Source organism: Triticum urartu, chromosome 6A, assembly GCF_056163025.1.
Source record: "Triticum urartu cultivar PI428250 chromosome 6A, HENAU_Tu73, whole genome shotgun sequence".
In the NCBI taxonomy this organism is placed as follows: Eukaryota; Viridiplantae; Streptophyta; class Magnoliopsida; order Poales; family Poaceae; genus Triticum; species Triticum urartu.
The window spans coordinates 473,001,134-473,016,300 of NC_141878.1; the positions used below are offsets into that span (position 1 = coordinate 473,001,134).

The window sequence follows — 15,167 nt, forward strand, 5'->3', positions numbered from 1 at the left end:
TCTTTCTCGCTTGCTTTCTGTCGCTCCACCGCCATCTTTCGCTTTCTCCCGCTGTTGACCAAAGGAGGCCCGAGCCTAGCCCCAGGGTGCTGCCAGTGCCAAGGTTTCTTTTCCCCGATCTTTATCCCGCGGCAATGGCGGGGGAGCTCGAGGGGAGGAGCTCCGGAACCAGAGGAGCCGAGCAGGTGCGTACGTTGCAGCAAGCAACAAGTGTTGTTCATCTTGCATCCTCTTCTGATTATCTGCAAGCCCCAGACCTTCTCAAGTGATTCTTCTTTGGCCACTCGTAATTCACCGCGTCCCTGTTGGCATAGACGGATCTGTTCTTCTTCTTTTTCTTGCTGCTGTTTTTGGCGAGCATTTTCACCACAGCCATCTGCATTTTCTTGGAAGAAAGAACACAGTGATCCGTTTCAGTCTCATCATATTTCAAAGCTCGAAACAGCTTGGGTTGTTCATTTCACAGTTTTCTTGCCTGGATCTTTTTGTGTTCACTTGTACCTACAAGAAGTAGCAATGCTGCAGAAGACACATGCCATGAGTTTCCGCTTACATGGTTTAATTTCTCACTTCTTTTCTTCAGGCCATTGTTGCTGTCAAGAAAGGCGCCCATCTACTCAAGTGCGGGAAGAGAGGGAAGCCCAGGTTCTGCCCGTTCAGGCTATCATGTGTGAGTAGCCTCTTTGGCACTACAGAATACTATACTACAAGATCAGAAAATTACACGTTCTTTCACTACCTTCATACAATCACCACTAGAAACCTGTATAATTCCCAAAATGAAAATAATATAGATTTGTAGTAGTGAGTAGTAACACTGAGGTGCGGTGCTACAGATTTCTGATGGCTGGACGTATGGGAAATTTGGTCAATCATGTAAAACTCAACGGTGCAAAACATTTTTACACAATGCGCTAGAGAACAAGTTTATTTACTTTTGAACTTTTTCTACAAACAGAAATTTCTCGCAATATTTTTTATTAATAATTGAAAGTCAAGTATCAAACCGATACGGAAATAAGCCCACGTGAAACTCATATATACCAAGGTAAATTACCGACAGTCAAGAAGTTGCTTTCGACTTCAAGTTCTTCACCATATCATCCCACCTCAGCAATGATCAACACCATTTAGTAACTTCTTCTGATTTACCCACCTGTCTCCATCAGTCCATATGGTCCCCGCCTTCTTATCATGCTCCTTCACGCCTTGTTACTGCTGACAAACAAACCACATGTAAATATCTTACAGTACATAATATATTTACAACCGCGCTATGAATAGATAACTCCAAATGTAGCTTTCAGAATTGGTCATGCATTCTCTGTTTTCATACCAAGAATGCATTTTATAATTGTACTGAAACCTGTAACTGTAAACAGTTCAGGTATAGAAAAAATAAAAGGCCTGTCACAATAGCCCAGCATAACTTTTTTTTGGGTTTGCAGGACGAAAAACTGCTAATATGGTACTCCAAAGAGAGGGAAAAAAGTCTGAGCTTGAGTTCTGTGTCAAGTGTGGTTCTCGGACAGAAAACGGTATCTGGTTTTCTTCCCTAAACACTTTTTATTGATTTAAGTATAAGAAGACATACATATTCTTAGAATGTCTGTATTTGCAGACAAACCTTTTGCGTTTGCATTGGCCAGAAAAGGAACATCACTCCTTGTCAGTCATATACAAGAATGGTGAATGCTCACTGGACTTGGTATTTCCTACTAGGCCTGGAATTCTTGAGTTTAGAATCTCTTTGCTCCTCGTATCACTGCCTTTTCTAACATCTATTTACAATCATGTCTTCCAGATCTGCAAAGACAAGGACCAAGCTGACTGCTGGCATCTAGGCCTAACAGCCTTGGTATCTGCTCTATATAGTCCTCTTCTTTTGGTTGATTCAACAAGCAGCCGTCGGATAAACAGTTGCGCAAATAGCCCTCCTAGCTATATTCAGCAAAGGAATAGGCTATTTTCAGTGCATGACACAAGAAAGTTCAGCCAGGTTAGATTTGGAACCTATGCATGTCATGATTTCTATGTGATGTGAGAACATGATTACTTTGTTCAAGTATGAGTTCACCATGACCTGTGACCTTTCCTAGATTACGCTAAGTAAAACTTTTGGTTTTCTGTTAAAATCAGGGACAACCTACTGCTCGGCTCAGGAAATTGCGAAATTAATAACCAACATGTTGAGCAGTGTTACAATTCTGGCCATTTTGATAAATTATCCTTTCCAAATATATAAATAATAATACAATTATTAGGTAACACCCAAACTAATGTAATGTCAAGTGGGTAATGATACACTTTGTGGAGCTGCATATTTTTCATAACTACTCCCTCTGTAAAGTAATATAGGACTTTTTAGATCACTAGTAATCTAAAAAGTCTTATATTACTTTACAGATGCAGTACTAAATAAGGTGATATCACTGATAACTTATGAAAGACTGTAAATTGCCATTTCTTAGCCACTAGTAATTTCAAATTGTTAAATTCAACTGATAACTTATGGAAGTATCTAACTAATTTATTTATGAAGGTACACTCACTGTATGGCAGTCCTAGGTTGATACAGAACAAAGTATCGAAGAGCAGTCTGGATTGCCCAGAAGCATTCGTCTCTCCAAGGGAGAGAACGTGGTCAGATGTAGATTTCTACTTGGAAAGAATTACTCCTGAAATGGTAAACAGAGTTAAAAACAGTTTCATGGATATTCCAGTGGCTGCAAAAATTCAGGAGGGAATTACCCAAATGCCTAAACTGAAAGCTTCTGAAGGATCCCACATGGCATGTGGAATAGATTCTCTGAAGGACATCTTTGCCTGGGGAGAAATTCCAGGCAGTGTGTTGGAGAATGGAGATGCACCAAAAGATAATGTTTCACTTCCAAGGTTATTGAAGCCAACCCAGATTCTGGACGTGCAGAACGTCGCCTGTGGGGAGAAACATGCAGCAATAGTTACTAAGCAAGGGGAGGTCTTCTCTTGGGGAAAGGAGAGTGGTGGGATATTGGGACACACAATGAGTGTCAGTGTCTCCGAACCTACGATTATCGAATCTCTTACCTCTATCCCTATGAAGGCTATTGCATTTGGGGCAAAGCACACCTGTGCACTTGCAATTTCAGGAGAACTTTATGAGTGGGGTGAAGGGACTCACAGCTTGGGTCTGTGGGATGATCAGTGTCAAAGAAGCCAATGGTTCCCACACAAACTGTTTGATCCTTTGGATGGCGTATCGGTTCTGAAGATCGCATGTGGCCAATGGCACACGGCTATCATATCCTCCTCTGGTCAACTGTTCACATATGGCGATGGAACATTTGGTGTTCTTGGACATGGCAACACGATGAGCGTGGCTCGGCCCAAAGAAGTAGAGTCTCTGAAAGGGTTAAGAACCAAGGCTGTGGCATGTGGGCCATGGCACACAGCTGCCATTGTGGAAATATTAGGTACTGTCAAGAGCAATGCTCCTAGTGGGAAGCTGTTCACTTGGGGTGATGCAGATAAAGGAAAGCTGGGTCATGCTGACCAAAAATCCAAGCTTGTACCGACTTGTGTCAAGCCACTCACTGATTCTGATTTTGCTCAGGTATCCTGTGCTAAGGCACTGACAGTCGCGCTTACAATAACAGGTGTTGTTTTCACCATTGGAAGCATGGAACACGGACAATTAGGCAACCGCCGATTGAGTGACACATCTATTTGTACGGTTGAAGGGCCTCTTAAGACTGAGTTTGTCAGAGATATATCGTCAGGCTCTTCCCATGTCGCAGTTTTGACAATGAATGGAAAGGTGTATACCTGGGGCAAAGGCACAGAAGGTCAACTTGGTTTAGGTGACTATACTGACAGGAGCTCCCCAACTCTAGTGGAGTCCTTGGAAGATAAGCAAGTAGACAGTATAGCCTGCGGTTCCAATTTCACTATTGCGGTTTGTTTACATAGGTCTATCTCAGGCAAGGATCAATCTGTATGCAGCAGTTGTCAGTTGTCTTTTACCTTCACAAGGAAGAAGCACAACTGCTACAACTGTGGTTCCATGTTCTGCAATTCCTGCAGCAGTAACAAGGTTTCAAGGGCAGCTCTTGGACCAGATAGGAGCAAAAGATACCGTGTTTGCGATGTGTGTTTCACTCAACTGCAGAAGATTGAAGGACATGGCACACTAAGTTCACAATCAGCGATCCAAAAGGAGGAGGCATTTCCAACAGAAATAAGACCATATACACCGAAGTTATCACGCATATTCAAGGAAGCAAATTCTATCATGGAAAAAATGACAACGGCACAGGGTTCCAATCAGAGAAATCAGGACTTAGCTGCACCGGTTCAACTGAAAACACGGAGATGGGGGCAAGTAGAGTGCCCCAGTCAATTTAAATGTGCACGAAACAACATTCCATGCTGTTCCATACCAAATAAACAGACAGTCGACGTTTCGCTTACACAGAGAATGCCTGAACCAGTACCCCCAAAAGGTACCGGCTCTATGCCAGAAGCAGCTACTAATTTGAAAGCAGAATTAGATTCGACAGAGAATATATTACTAGGAGAAGTAAAACAGCTTCAAGCACAGGTAATTCATAGAGTATAACATTGTTTGCAATGTCAGATTTTTTTTTTGTCCTCCTTTTAAATGATACTCCCTCCGTCCCATAATATAGGACGTTTTTTGACACTAGTGTAGTGTCAAAAAACGTCTTACATTATATTTTCACTAACTATTAACTTATTTTTATTTAAAAATGTAAAGCATTGATCTTAATAATTATGTTGTTCTCATCTAAGCAGGTGACCACCCTAGCAGAACAATGCCGGCATAGGAGCCTGAAGGTTCAAATGTACAAACGAAAAGTCGAGGAAACCTGGCTGATTATCATGAATGAAGCAGCAAATTGCAAAGCTGCAAAAGAAATTATAAAGGTTTTAACCTATCAGGTATAACTTTGACCTATGTCAATTCCCTACCTATTCAGAAACTGAGTATTTATATAAAATAAGTTGTCTGGCGCAAATTGTGCAGAGGAATACTTTATCAAAGAAGATTGATTTAGCTGATGGGCAATAATACAACTCCATAACTATACCTAGCCGCATCAACGATGGACAACCAGTAAAAGCAGAATTACCAGACCCACCAGACAAAAACCCTGTCACCAGCAAATTTCAACAGCTGAGCAGCATCAGGGATCACCATCAGCAAGTGGACAGGGAACGTATACAGTCTTCAAGCGCAGCTGTGGCGAAAGGCTCAGTCACGCATAGAAATGGCAGAAGAGCACCCACTAACAGCAATACCTATGCGGGGGAAAATGATGCCACCATTCCTCCTGTTGATCCCAATGGCACGATCGAGCAAATCGAGCGCGGGGTGTATGTGACCGTTGTCACATCCCCCGGTGGAAACAAAGGCGTCAAGCGCATCCGGTTCAGGTAACTCCAAAAAGGCCTTTGATACACACACAATTCCCTAGATAATTTACTTGTGTGATAATATGCTTTTTCAACAATCCTACAGTCGGAAGCATTTTGGCGAGAAGGAAGCACAAAAATGGTGGGAAGCAAATGAGAGCAAGGTGTTTGCAAAGTACAGCAGCACGGAACAGATGAGAGAGTAACCAGCTGTAACAGCCGACTGACATTGTAAATGGCAATGGATTCCAAATACTCCCTCCGTTCACAAATAAAGATGTTCTAACCTTTTTGTGAATCGGATGTATATAGACACGTTTTAGTGTGTTTGTTCACTCATTTCAATCCATATGTAGTCCATAATGAAATATCCAAACCATGTTTTGCAAACCGAGGGGGTAGTAAATACACTGAAAGATGGTACTGTTCAGTAATGACAATACCTAGTGTCAAAAAACGTCTTACATTATGGGACGGAGGGAGTACTAGGTAAGTACTCCCTCCGTTCCAAATTACTCGTCGCAGAAATGGTTGTATCTAGAACTAAAATACATCTAGATACATCCATACCTGCGACAAGTAATTCGGAACGGAGGGAGTAGGTAAGTAGGAGTAGATCCCCATGGTTAACCCCTATATGATGTACAGAGGGTAGGTCTGAATTGAGTTGGATTATGGTTGTGATGCCTCCTCTTGAGTGATCCAATCATTCGGAACTTGGATGTAAGTTTGTAGTGTGGATTCATGGGCGTTGCCTTCCTGATCTGAGTCACATAGTGGGAGAGCAAAGACGTACCGGAACGGCTGGTTTTGAAGCTCCCCGTCTGCTAGCACAGGTAGAAATGGCGACTTTGGCATGGCAAGGGTTCTCACTGAAGGTGTCCAGGCGCCTCCCAGTGACCCGCCTCAGTTGTCCTCCTCCCCGCTTCGGCAGCGCTCCGCAGCTACGCCTCCTCTCCGTCGCGTACCGCACCTGAGCCGCTGCTGCCGCCGCGCTAGCCCTGTTGGTGCCGCCCCAACAACATTGTGCATAAGGCAGTACAAGTTTCCAGGCAAAAATAATAATGTTCTACAAGACGAAAACAAGTAGTTTGTCATAACTGGCAAGCTGATTGCTGTAGAAATACCTTGCAATTTATCTAAAAACATTTCCTGGAATTTATCTAAAAACATTTCCTGGAAAGAAGATGAATGCGCAGACCCAATTCCAGGTATATTATGTTATACTTTAGATATACAGAGCATTCGACGTTTTTGTTCGTCTTCTGCCCATCATATGTTTTACAGAATGCAGACTACAGAGTGATACAAGCCTGCCTAGCTTACAACATGCAGTTAAGACTACGACAACCCTCTCTCAGGCCCAGGTTGATACAGACAACAACACTGAACTCTGAGCCTCCCGATTTGGGGGAAAACTGCAGACACTCTGTAGAGAACAAAAACATGGATACTACTACAGATTCCGACTATATATATTCACGAGCAAGAACCAGAATTGCTCAATCTAATGCGGCTTCAAGCTGCTTCGGAGAAGTGCAACATACCGACAGGCAAAACCAGCAGGATGGGTAGTCACTTCTTCCCACTGCAGATCACACGACCAGCTCAAGAGTCTAGAGCAAAACTAGCAAACATCTAAACTGTGAAGAGCGTGTCAAATCTTCGGCTGTCACAAGCACAGCCTGGTCAACTCACCGTCGGTCTCCTCTCTGGGTGCCTCCGACCGCAGCGATTCGCTCTCGGCCGCGCATCTCTTGTATGACATGAAACCTCTTTGCAGGCTGACCGAAACAGAGCTCTCGCACTTTGTTAACCGCGGCACAAGCGTTTTGTCGCTCTCGCTGCTGTTTCCTCTCCCTCGGGAGTCGGCGGCATCTGAATTATGCGCATCTGATCCGGGGCCAGTGCTTGATCCTGTCCAGGATCCTTCCCTCTGCATGAACTTGTGGTCTGCGGTCTCTGAGCGATGGCGCTGATGCTGGTGCTGATTTGGAGCCACGGCTTGCTGGTAGAACATTGCACCAGGCAGGGTGCCGAACCATGGCACCGCAGATTGTGTGGCGAAACCATCCGGTTGAGGAACAAAATACACAAACTGCTGCATGCTGCTCGGCCATGGACTCCATGAGCTTCCTTCTGTGGCACCGCCAGAAGGTAGGTTTCTGCTTCCTTGTGTGGTTGTATCGTCTGAAGCTTCAGTTCCGACGTCCCCACCATTCTGCGGGTTGCCGGTGCTGGTATTCGGCTTCTGGAATGAATCATTCACCACGACTTTCTTGCCGAATAGCTTAAGGACCGATGTCGCTGATCCTGTACATGACCCCTCTTTGACATCACCATTTGCAGTGAACTCTGAAGCCTGAAATTGGCATTTCAGAAATGCGTTAGAATTGAAAGGTACCAGACGTGTTAAAGCAGATCGTGTTAGACAAATTTCACTGGGAGAATATCTAAAGTTTGCTTTCTTCGCAAAGTGATGTCAGTATTACTTGTTTAGGTCTCTGGTGTGTAGCCTTTATTCTCTTATTAAACCACTCATCCTTGTATTGCTGTATGAGGACCTGAGTGAAGCCAAACTCAGCTTGAAATTGGACTCTTTCTTCATAACTAATCTGATCCGTATTTTTTTAATGAGAGCATCCATGCAACTGCAATTTTCTTAGATTCGGTTAATTTCCACCACCTTTAGATCTATAGAGAGTATGGCCAATCATTTTAATCTCAAGGCAAACTGAAGTCTAAGATGATTGACTGAAATTTAAGGAATTCCAGGCGAGAGCGCATTAGCAATTACATACTTGTTTTATATTGCAATTGGATATTGTATGGCTCATGTTTTTGCCATATAAAATGCTTCGTAAATAAACACGGTACCTTAGTATTTGGCGAGAGGCAGCCGTCCCCTCTGTCCACCGACGAGCCGTAGAGGGAGCCGGCGGCCGACGGAACCGGCGACCTGCTGCCGCTGGAGTTATTGGAGAAGCGGCCACCCGAGGCCTCGACCCGCGACGCGGTGAGCACGGACGTCGGCGACCCTTCCTCCTGCTCGCCCATCCGCACGGGAGGCCTCTCCAGATGCGTGAGCCCCGGGCCGTGCTTCCCGCCGGCCGCCGCGCCGTCGTCCGCTTTGCGCGGGTACGGGTGCGTCGGCTTCCTCTTGGGCCGCGGCGGGGGGATCTGGATCGCCGCCGTCGCCGTCGCGGCCGCGGCGCCCGAGCCGCTGCTGCTCCCGGACGACTCTCTGGTGACCTGCAGAGCGCGAGGCGAATCCGGCGTCAGGAAAACCCGTGGCTGATAAACAAACCATGGCCGAGGGATGAGCGAGTTGGTTAGATGGTGAGGGGAGGCGGCCCGACCTTAGAGAAGAACTTCTGCGCGTGGCTCCGGATTTGCACCGCCGTCTTGGTGCCTATGTGCTCTGCGAGAGCGCGCACGGAGAAAGGGTGAGCGCAGCGAACCGAGCGTGCGAAATCGGTTGCCTTGTACTACCACGGGCGCGCGATCGTTACCTTGTATGCGGCGCCAGGCGCGGCCGTGCAGCTGCAGGGCCTCCAGGAAGCGCTTGTGCTCTTCCTCGGTCCACTTCTCCCGCTGCTTCGTGATGGTGTACGGCTTGCGCGCCTGCTCGGGCCACAAATTCATTCGATTCAGGGGGGCGGTTGCAGACACAGACACAGACACGCGGGTTTTGCGCAGGAAACTGCGGTACCTTTGGCACGTGGTCATCCCCTGATAAATCCATGTCGTGGGAACTCGGACGACTCCCGCGATGATCCCCGGTGCTTTCGTCGGTTGCCATGGCGTTCTCCTGCAAGCAAGCACGGACCACGGAGGAGAAGAAGCATAAGCATCCATAATCTGCACCATTTTAACTCGATCGCACCCGGAAGAAGTGTGGATGAATTACCTGCGTACAGGCCATCTCCTGCCAGCGAGAACAAGATAATCACAGTACCCAACGTCGCCACACCAAAAGCCAAGGCCAAGACCAAGACGAGGTGCTCGTTGTCGATGAAGCGCGAGGAGGGAGGCACGGGCAGAAGGGAGAGAAGAGAGGCGAAGAGACGAGACGAGTCAGGAGGGGAGGGAGAGAGGAGTCGCATAAAAGAGAGGGGTACGTATGTACGTAGGGCCCAGCGCGCTGGCGAGTGAGGGGACGGGAGAAAAAGAGCATGGAGGGGCGCGCCACGTCGGACGGGATTTTTCCACTTTCCCGGCGCCCTCCCGGAGAAAAAAAAAACAAAAATATAAACCCTGCGGTTTGAGCCGCTCGTTCTTGTGGCTGTGGCTCCTCCTCCGCCTCACTCGCTGTCATGTGCCGTTTGCCACGGCGGGCGGGCGGGCAGCATCAGCGCCACCGTACAACTTGGCCTCGCACGCACGCGTGCTCTCCTCTCCGCCTGCCTGCATGCAACGCGTGCTCGCCCGCTCGCTCGCGAGGCGCGGCGTCGGCATGCACCGGAGGAAATCACAGGGCCGCCTTAACCATAGGGCTGCTCAATCCCGTCCGATCATTCGCCACATGCTGAAGCAGGCCACGGACACGCTCACTTCTCTCCTACCGCCACAAGAGGGGGGAAAAAACCAGCGCTGCCGTTTTTAGACCGTCGACGGCCTCCCTGTGTTCCAGAGGAAAATTCCAAGAAAAAACCGCGGAAATATCCCAGCCACGAGATTTGTTGGGGCACATGCGCCCGTGACTGTGCGGGTGGGCGGGGTAGAAAAATCGCGAGAGGATAACGAAAAGGGAGGGCCGGGGTGATCTTTCCGTGCGCTTTATGGCACGTCAGCCGGGCCCCGCCGGCGCCGGGCCGCGGGGGCCCGACACGCGGCGCGGCTCTGGAAGCGGCAAGTGGGTCGGATAGGCGTCGCGCTCGCCTGCAAATGGGCGGCTCCTGGCCACAAGCTCTCGGGTCGGCGCTACAAAAATCGCCCGAAGTGTCCTGGCCATGTGTTTCCAGCGAGCCGCCAGTGGCCTCCTCCTGTGGCGTGAGGCCGTGAATCGTGATCCATCCGCACAGGGACGGGGACGGGGACGGGGACGGGGAGTGTGCGGGACCCGGCTCGGCTCTCGACGGGAGCGGAGGAAGAAGGTGGGAGAGGGGACGGGCGACGTGGCCGGATAGGGTAAAGAAATGCGTCGTGCTTCGACGCGGGTCCTGGCTCGGTCCATGTCATCAGATGTTGTTGGGTGCGCTGCAGTGTAGTGCTTTTGGTTTTCGAGAATATCAAATTCACAGAAAGTGCAAAGCATTCAGATATAATAAAATTTTACATCGAGGACCATGGACACCCGAACGACCATTGTCACCAACAGAACGAGTCACTGCTCCCATGTTGGAGCCGGCCTAACCTTGTTGATGACAGCTGAAAAGTCTTCGTACACATGTCCTTAAGGACCAGCGTTCGGGAGCCACAATCGTCGCCATTCAATTCTTGAATCGATATGAAGAATCTAACACTAAATCTCGTCGTTGCGTCGTTGCGTATGCACGACGAGAAACCTTGGGTGCGGTGCAGTGTAGTGCTAACTTTTTTTTATGCGTGGGGCTGGTCGCCTGGCTAACATAAGTTTAACACAAGTACACATTGCGGCTTAAACTTGACTTCATCATTTTTTCTACCATAGTACAATTGCATAATTTGTCCTATAAAATTTCTATACATACACTTATTCTTAGATGGAGGGAGTCGATTGTATGGATTTGAGGATTTGCGTATAAGGAGGAAGACTTTGGACTCGAATATTTGAGGGGTCAGTGGGCACTGTCAGCGAACACGTCCATATGGTTCTACCGACACTGGAGGCTCATATTAGGCGAGTCCAATTGTAGATGCTCTAACTCACTGTCATAATGCCCATATGTGCTAAATCACCACTCAATTTTTTTTAGTGTCACCACTCAAAAAAAATTGAAATGGCTTGGCTGGTTTCGCTAACCGTGACTAGCGCCGGCGGGAGGACTTTTGGGTAAACCCTATTTGGCGTCGCAGGCGCCCGTTATAGGGCATTTTTTGCTTTTTTAGGCAAACTAACAAAGATACACCATTTTGTTGATGCTTGATTCCCTCATCACTCAAAAACTCATCCAAGATATAGTTCTTGAACTCGGAGCCGTTGTCGCTTCTTATTGTCAAGATCTTTGTATTATGTTGTCGTTGAGCTTCATTTGCAAAGTCGATGACGGTTTGTTGGGTCTCACTCTTCCTCTTGAAGAAATATACCCAAGTGTATCTTGAATAGTCATCTACAATCACCAAGCAATACTTTCTACCCCCAAGACTATCAAAGGATGGAGGTCCAAAGAGATCCAAGTGAAGGAGCTCCAAGTGCCTCTTCGAATAGATGATAGTCGTGGGAGGGTGAGCCTTCTCATGTAGCTTTCCTTCGATGCAAGCACTGCAAACACGATCTTTGGCAAAACTAACATTTGTTAGTCCACGGACATGGTCCCCCTTGAGAAGACTTTGCAAAGATCTCATATTGACGTGGGCTAAACGGCGATGCCAAAGCCATCCCACGTCAACTTTAACCATTAGGCATGTCGCGGTCTTAGTGGGTCGCTCTGAAAAGTTAATCACATAGAGCCCGTTCTCGACATGCCCAACAAAGACTACTTTAAGAGTCTTGCTCCACAAGAGGGCCACGGAATCAATATCAAAGAAAGTGGCAAAGCCCATGAGTGCTAGTTGACAAACGAAAAGTAAATTGTATGCAAGGGACTCAACAAGCATGACCTTCTCGATTGTAAGATCATGAGAAATGACAACTTTGCCAAGTCCCAATACCTTAGAAGACGAGGCATCACCCCACTCAACATTGGCAGGCATGGATGGAATCTTTTGCACGTCCACCACCAAGTCCTTGCTTCCGGTCATATGATTAGTAGCTCCACTATCGAGCAACCATGATCCCCCACCGGAAGCAAACACCTACAAGGGATCAATGCTTGGTTTTAGGTATCCATTTTGTAATGGGTCCTTTGATGTTAGTAACAAGGGTCTTAGGAACTCAAATAGACCATTAAATGTACTCATAAGGAGAACCAACAAATTTGGCATAAACATGCCCATCACTAGCGCGGCACAACACGTAAGAAGGGTTAAAGTCCCCGGCTTTGTTGGGAAGGGGAGCGTTTCCCTTCTTGGCACCAATACCCCTCATGGAGTTTTTCTCCTTCTCCTTAGTAGCACCCTCACCCTCCTTCACAAAGGTTTGCATGAGAGGAGGAGGTCATTTGGCCTTGTCATTCTTCTTCTTGTTCTTGGACTTGGGCACGTACCCAATCCCTTCCTTGGCCACAACTCCCTTTTAGTTGGTCAAGAGATCGTTGAGGTTCTTCTCGCCTTGTATGCAAGACGCAAGACCTTTCTCAAGTTGCACCTTTAGCTTAGCGTTCTCCTCAACAAGATGCACATACTCACAACACGGGTTAGTAGCATTTGCATTATCAATTAACATCATACGAGGAAAAGCGGCTTTTTCCTTGGTTAGCTTTACTTGAAGTTGATCATGAGACTCTTTGAGGCTAGCGTGAGCACCCTTCAAGACCTTGTGAACCTTGTCAAGTAGATCAAACTCCTCTTTGAGTCTAGCAAGATCAACCTCAAGTTCGGCCTTCTCGAAGTTTAGCACACGAGAAACAATGAGAGCATGATCAAAATATTTCTTTAACTTAGCATGATCAACGTTGTGTGACTCTGACCACGCTCTTCCTCAAGAGCATTGGAAAGATTCGAGATCTCATCGGCATAGTCACGACTATGCCCCTCCATCTTGGAGATAGTATCTTCATGAGACTCGATCATGTCATTGGCTTCACCGAGTTGTTCCAAGAGAGCAATAAAATGCTTCTTGGATTTACCCTTGAGTTTACCCATAAAGGACTCAAGCTCATTTTCCTTCACATTAGATCCCCCGCATTCATCAATGCAATCCATCAAGGAAGGATTATTAATGATGGTAGTTTTGATGTTGGGAGTTACCTTGTTGGTGGCTTTAGCCATGAGACACTTGGCGGTGATGTTCTCATTGGGTGAGTCGAAGAGAGATACTCGTGGAGTTTTTGCAATGGCAACGGATGCCATGGCCACCGACTCACCATCTTCATCATCATCATCATCCTCATGGTACTCTTCTTGAACCACCAACGCCTTGTGAGGGATTTTCTTGGTGAAGTTGTTCTTGTTGGGGAAAGACTTGGCTTTGTCCTTTCGAATGAGCTTGCCACCATTGTCTTCCCTCTTCTCATACGGGAACTCCGCAACAAAGTGACTCACATTGCCACAATTGTAACAAGTCCTTACACGTTGCTTGCTCTTCGTGCCACTTGAGTTGTTCTTGTTGAAGTTTGGCCTTGAGTTTTTCTTACTCCAAAATTGCCTTGAACCAAGTGCCATGTGTTCATGATAGGCATACTTTGTATCTTCGCGGTTGCTTTCCTCTTCTTCCTCTTCTTATTCCTCTTAACCGCAAGCCTTGGCCTTTAATGCAAGGTTGGGCTTCTTTGCCCTTTGAGAGCGAAGCACCGCATTGTCGGCGGTCTTGTCCAAGATGTTCATAGCCACAAACTCATCCAACACTTCACTTGAGGTCAAAGTGTGGAAGTCCGGCCTTTGATGAATGACAGAGGACATGGCCTTGTGGTAAGGCATCATTGCCTTGAGGAATTTGCGCTTGATCCAATTGTGTGTCCTTGCTCCCGTGATCTCGGAGTGAGACCGCGAGTTTGGTTACTCTCCAATAAAGCTCACGAGGTTCTTCATCTTCTTTCATAGCAAACTCATTGGTTTCATCTTGCACTACTTCATAGTTGGAGCGTTGAATGCTCACGCTTCCCCTGTAGAGAGAGACAACACAAAGCCATGCATCTTTGGCCAGGGCGAAGGGCCGAAGATGAGGAAGATCTTCGGGTGGAATTGCATCTTGTATGATGAAGAGAGCATTCTCATTGAATTGATTATCCGTGGCTTCTCGAGGAGTGAAGTTGCTTGGATCATGCGGATGAAAACCTTCTTCAATGATTCTCCAAAGATTAGTATTCACATGATTTAAATGACGCTTAAAGTGATAAACCCAAGAATCAAAGTCCTCATTTTCCACAATCTTAGGGGGAGGACCGGCATGATTCAAATGAGTGGAAGGAACCGGTCCACCACAAACAAGTGGTGGTTCCACATGAGCAAAGATGTCGGTGCCATTTTTACCACTAGAAGAAGGAGCCTTTTCACTACTAGCTTCCCCCTTGTCGGAGATAGCATCCGTCACCTTGTCAGTGGGATCACCCACTTTCAACTATGCGGTGGATAGTTTAAGCCCTTCAAGGAATTTAGTAAACATGCTTTCAACCTCGGTCGTCATGGAGGTTTTCAATGTCTCCAAGGCCACATTGAACTCCTCACGAGAGATCGAGGTTCCCCCATCACCCGTAGACGAGATCGGATTCACGCCGGAGTGTTCCTCCACACCGTCTATGGTATCAACCATACTCTTCGGACGGTAAAGTCCTTAACAAAGAGACGAGGCTCTGATACCAATTGAAAGGATCGATATGGTTGACTAGAGGGGGGGTGAATAAGCAACTAACAATTTTTAGCTTTTCTTTAACAATTTAAACTTTGCATCAAAGTAGGTTGTCTAGATATGCAACTAGGTGAGCAACCTATATGATGCAACAAAGATAGGAACACAAGCAAGCAAGAGATATATCACAAATAAGCTTGCACAAGTAAAGGCACGAGATAAC

The 15,167-nt window shown here is 46.8% G+C and overlaps 2 protein-coding genes across 5 annotated transcripts; one reads left to right on the top strand and one right to left on the bottom strand.

Annotated features, from left to right (window-relative positions):
* Window positions 1–54: 54 nt before the first annotated feature.
* LOC125514152 (PH, RCC1 and FYVE domains-containing protein 1-like) lies at window positions 55–6,197 on the top strand. The gene is made up of 9 exons (XM_048679426.2): window positions 55–185; window positions 584–670; window positions 1,449–1,538; window positions 1,622–1,708; window positions 1,805–1,999; window positions 2,543–4,582; window positions 4,798–4,944; window positions 5,030–5,439; window positions 5,525–6,197. The coding sequence occupies exons 1-8, from the start codon at window positions 135–137 to the stop codon at window positions 5,072–5,074; spliced, it is 2,742 nt and encodes a 913-aa protein (XP_048535383.1). The 5' UTR covers window positions 55–134; the 3' UTR covers window positions 5,075–5,439; window positions 5,525–6,197.
* LOC125514153 (uncharacterized) lies at window positions 2,759–9,990 on the bottom strand. 4 transcript variants are annotated; one of them, XR_015608536.1, is made up of 8 exons: window positions 9,329–9,990; window positions 9,131–9,229; window positions 8,931–9,042; window positions 8,778–8,839; window positions 8,296–8,670; window positions 7,117–7,780; window positions 6,215–6,419; window positions 2,759–2,937 (listed from the first exon to the last, which is right to left on the bottom strand). XR_015608536.1 is itself a non-coding variant. In XM_087528362.1 (7 exons), the coding sequence occupies exons 1-7, from the start codon at window positions 9,341–9,343 to the stop codon at window positions 6,414–6,416; spliced, it is 1,401 nt and encodes a 466-aa protein (XP_087384488.1). In that variant the 5' UTR covers window positions 9,344–9,990; the 3' UTR covers window positions 6,221–6,413. The 4 variants fall into 4 exon arrangements, 3 of the variants coding, with proteins under 3 accessions (XP_087384488.1, XP_087384489.1, XP_048535385.2); XM_087528362.1 differs by lacking the exon at window positions 2,759–2,937 and having other exon boundaries at window positions 6,221–6,487; XM_087528363.1 differs by lacking the exons at window positions 2,759–2,937; window positions 6,215–6,419 and adding an exon at window positions 6,577–7,006.
* Window positions 9,991–15,167: the final 5,177 nt, after the last annotated feature.

Excerpts from the sequence above, each read along its gene's own strand:
- LOC125514152 (XM_048679426.2), top strand. The coding sequence starts at position 135 with ATGGCGGGGGAGCTCGAGGGGAGGAGCTCCGGAACCAGAGGAGCCGAG. Across the intron at positions 1,709-1,804 it reads GTGAATGCTCACTGGACTTG|ATCTGCAAAGACAAGGACCA; the intron begins GTATTTCCTACT and ends CATGTCTTCCAG. Across the intron at positions 4,583-4,797 it reads TAAAACAGCTTCAAGCACAG|GTGACCACCCTAGCAGAACA; the intron begins GTAATTCATAGA and ends TCATCTAAGCAG.
- LOC125514153 (XM_087528363.1), bottom strand. Across the intron at positions 9,043-9,130 it reads GGGATGACCACGTGCCAAAG|GCGCGCAAGCCGTACACCAT; the intron begins GTACCGCAGTTT and ends TGGCCCGAGCAG. Across the intron at positions 7,007-7,116 it reads ACCCAGAGAGGAGACCGACG|TGGGAAGAAGTGACTACCCA; the intron begins GTGAGTTGACCA and ends TGTGATCTGCAG.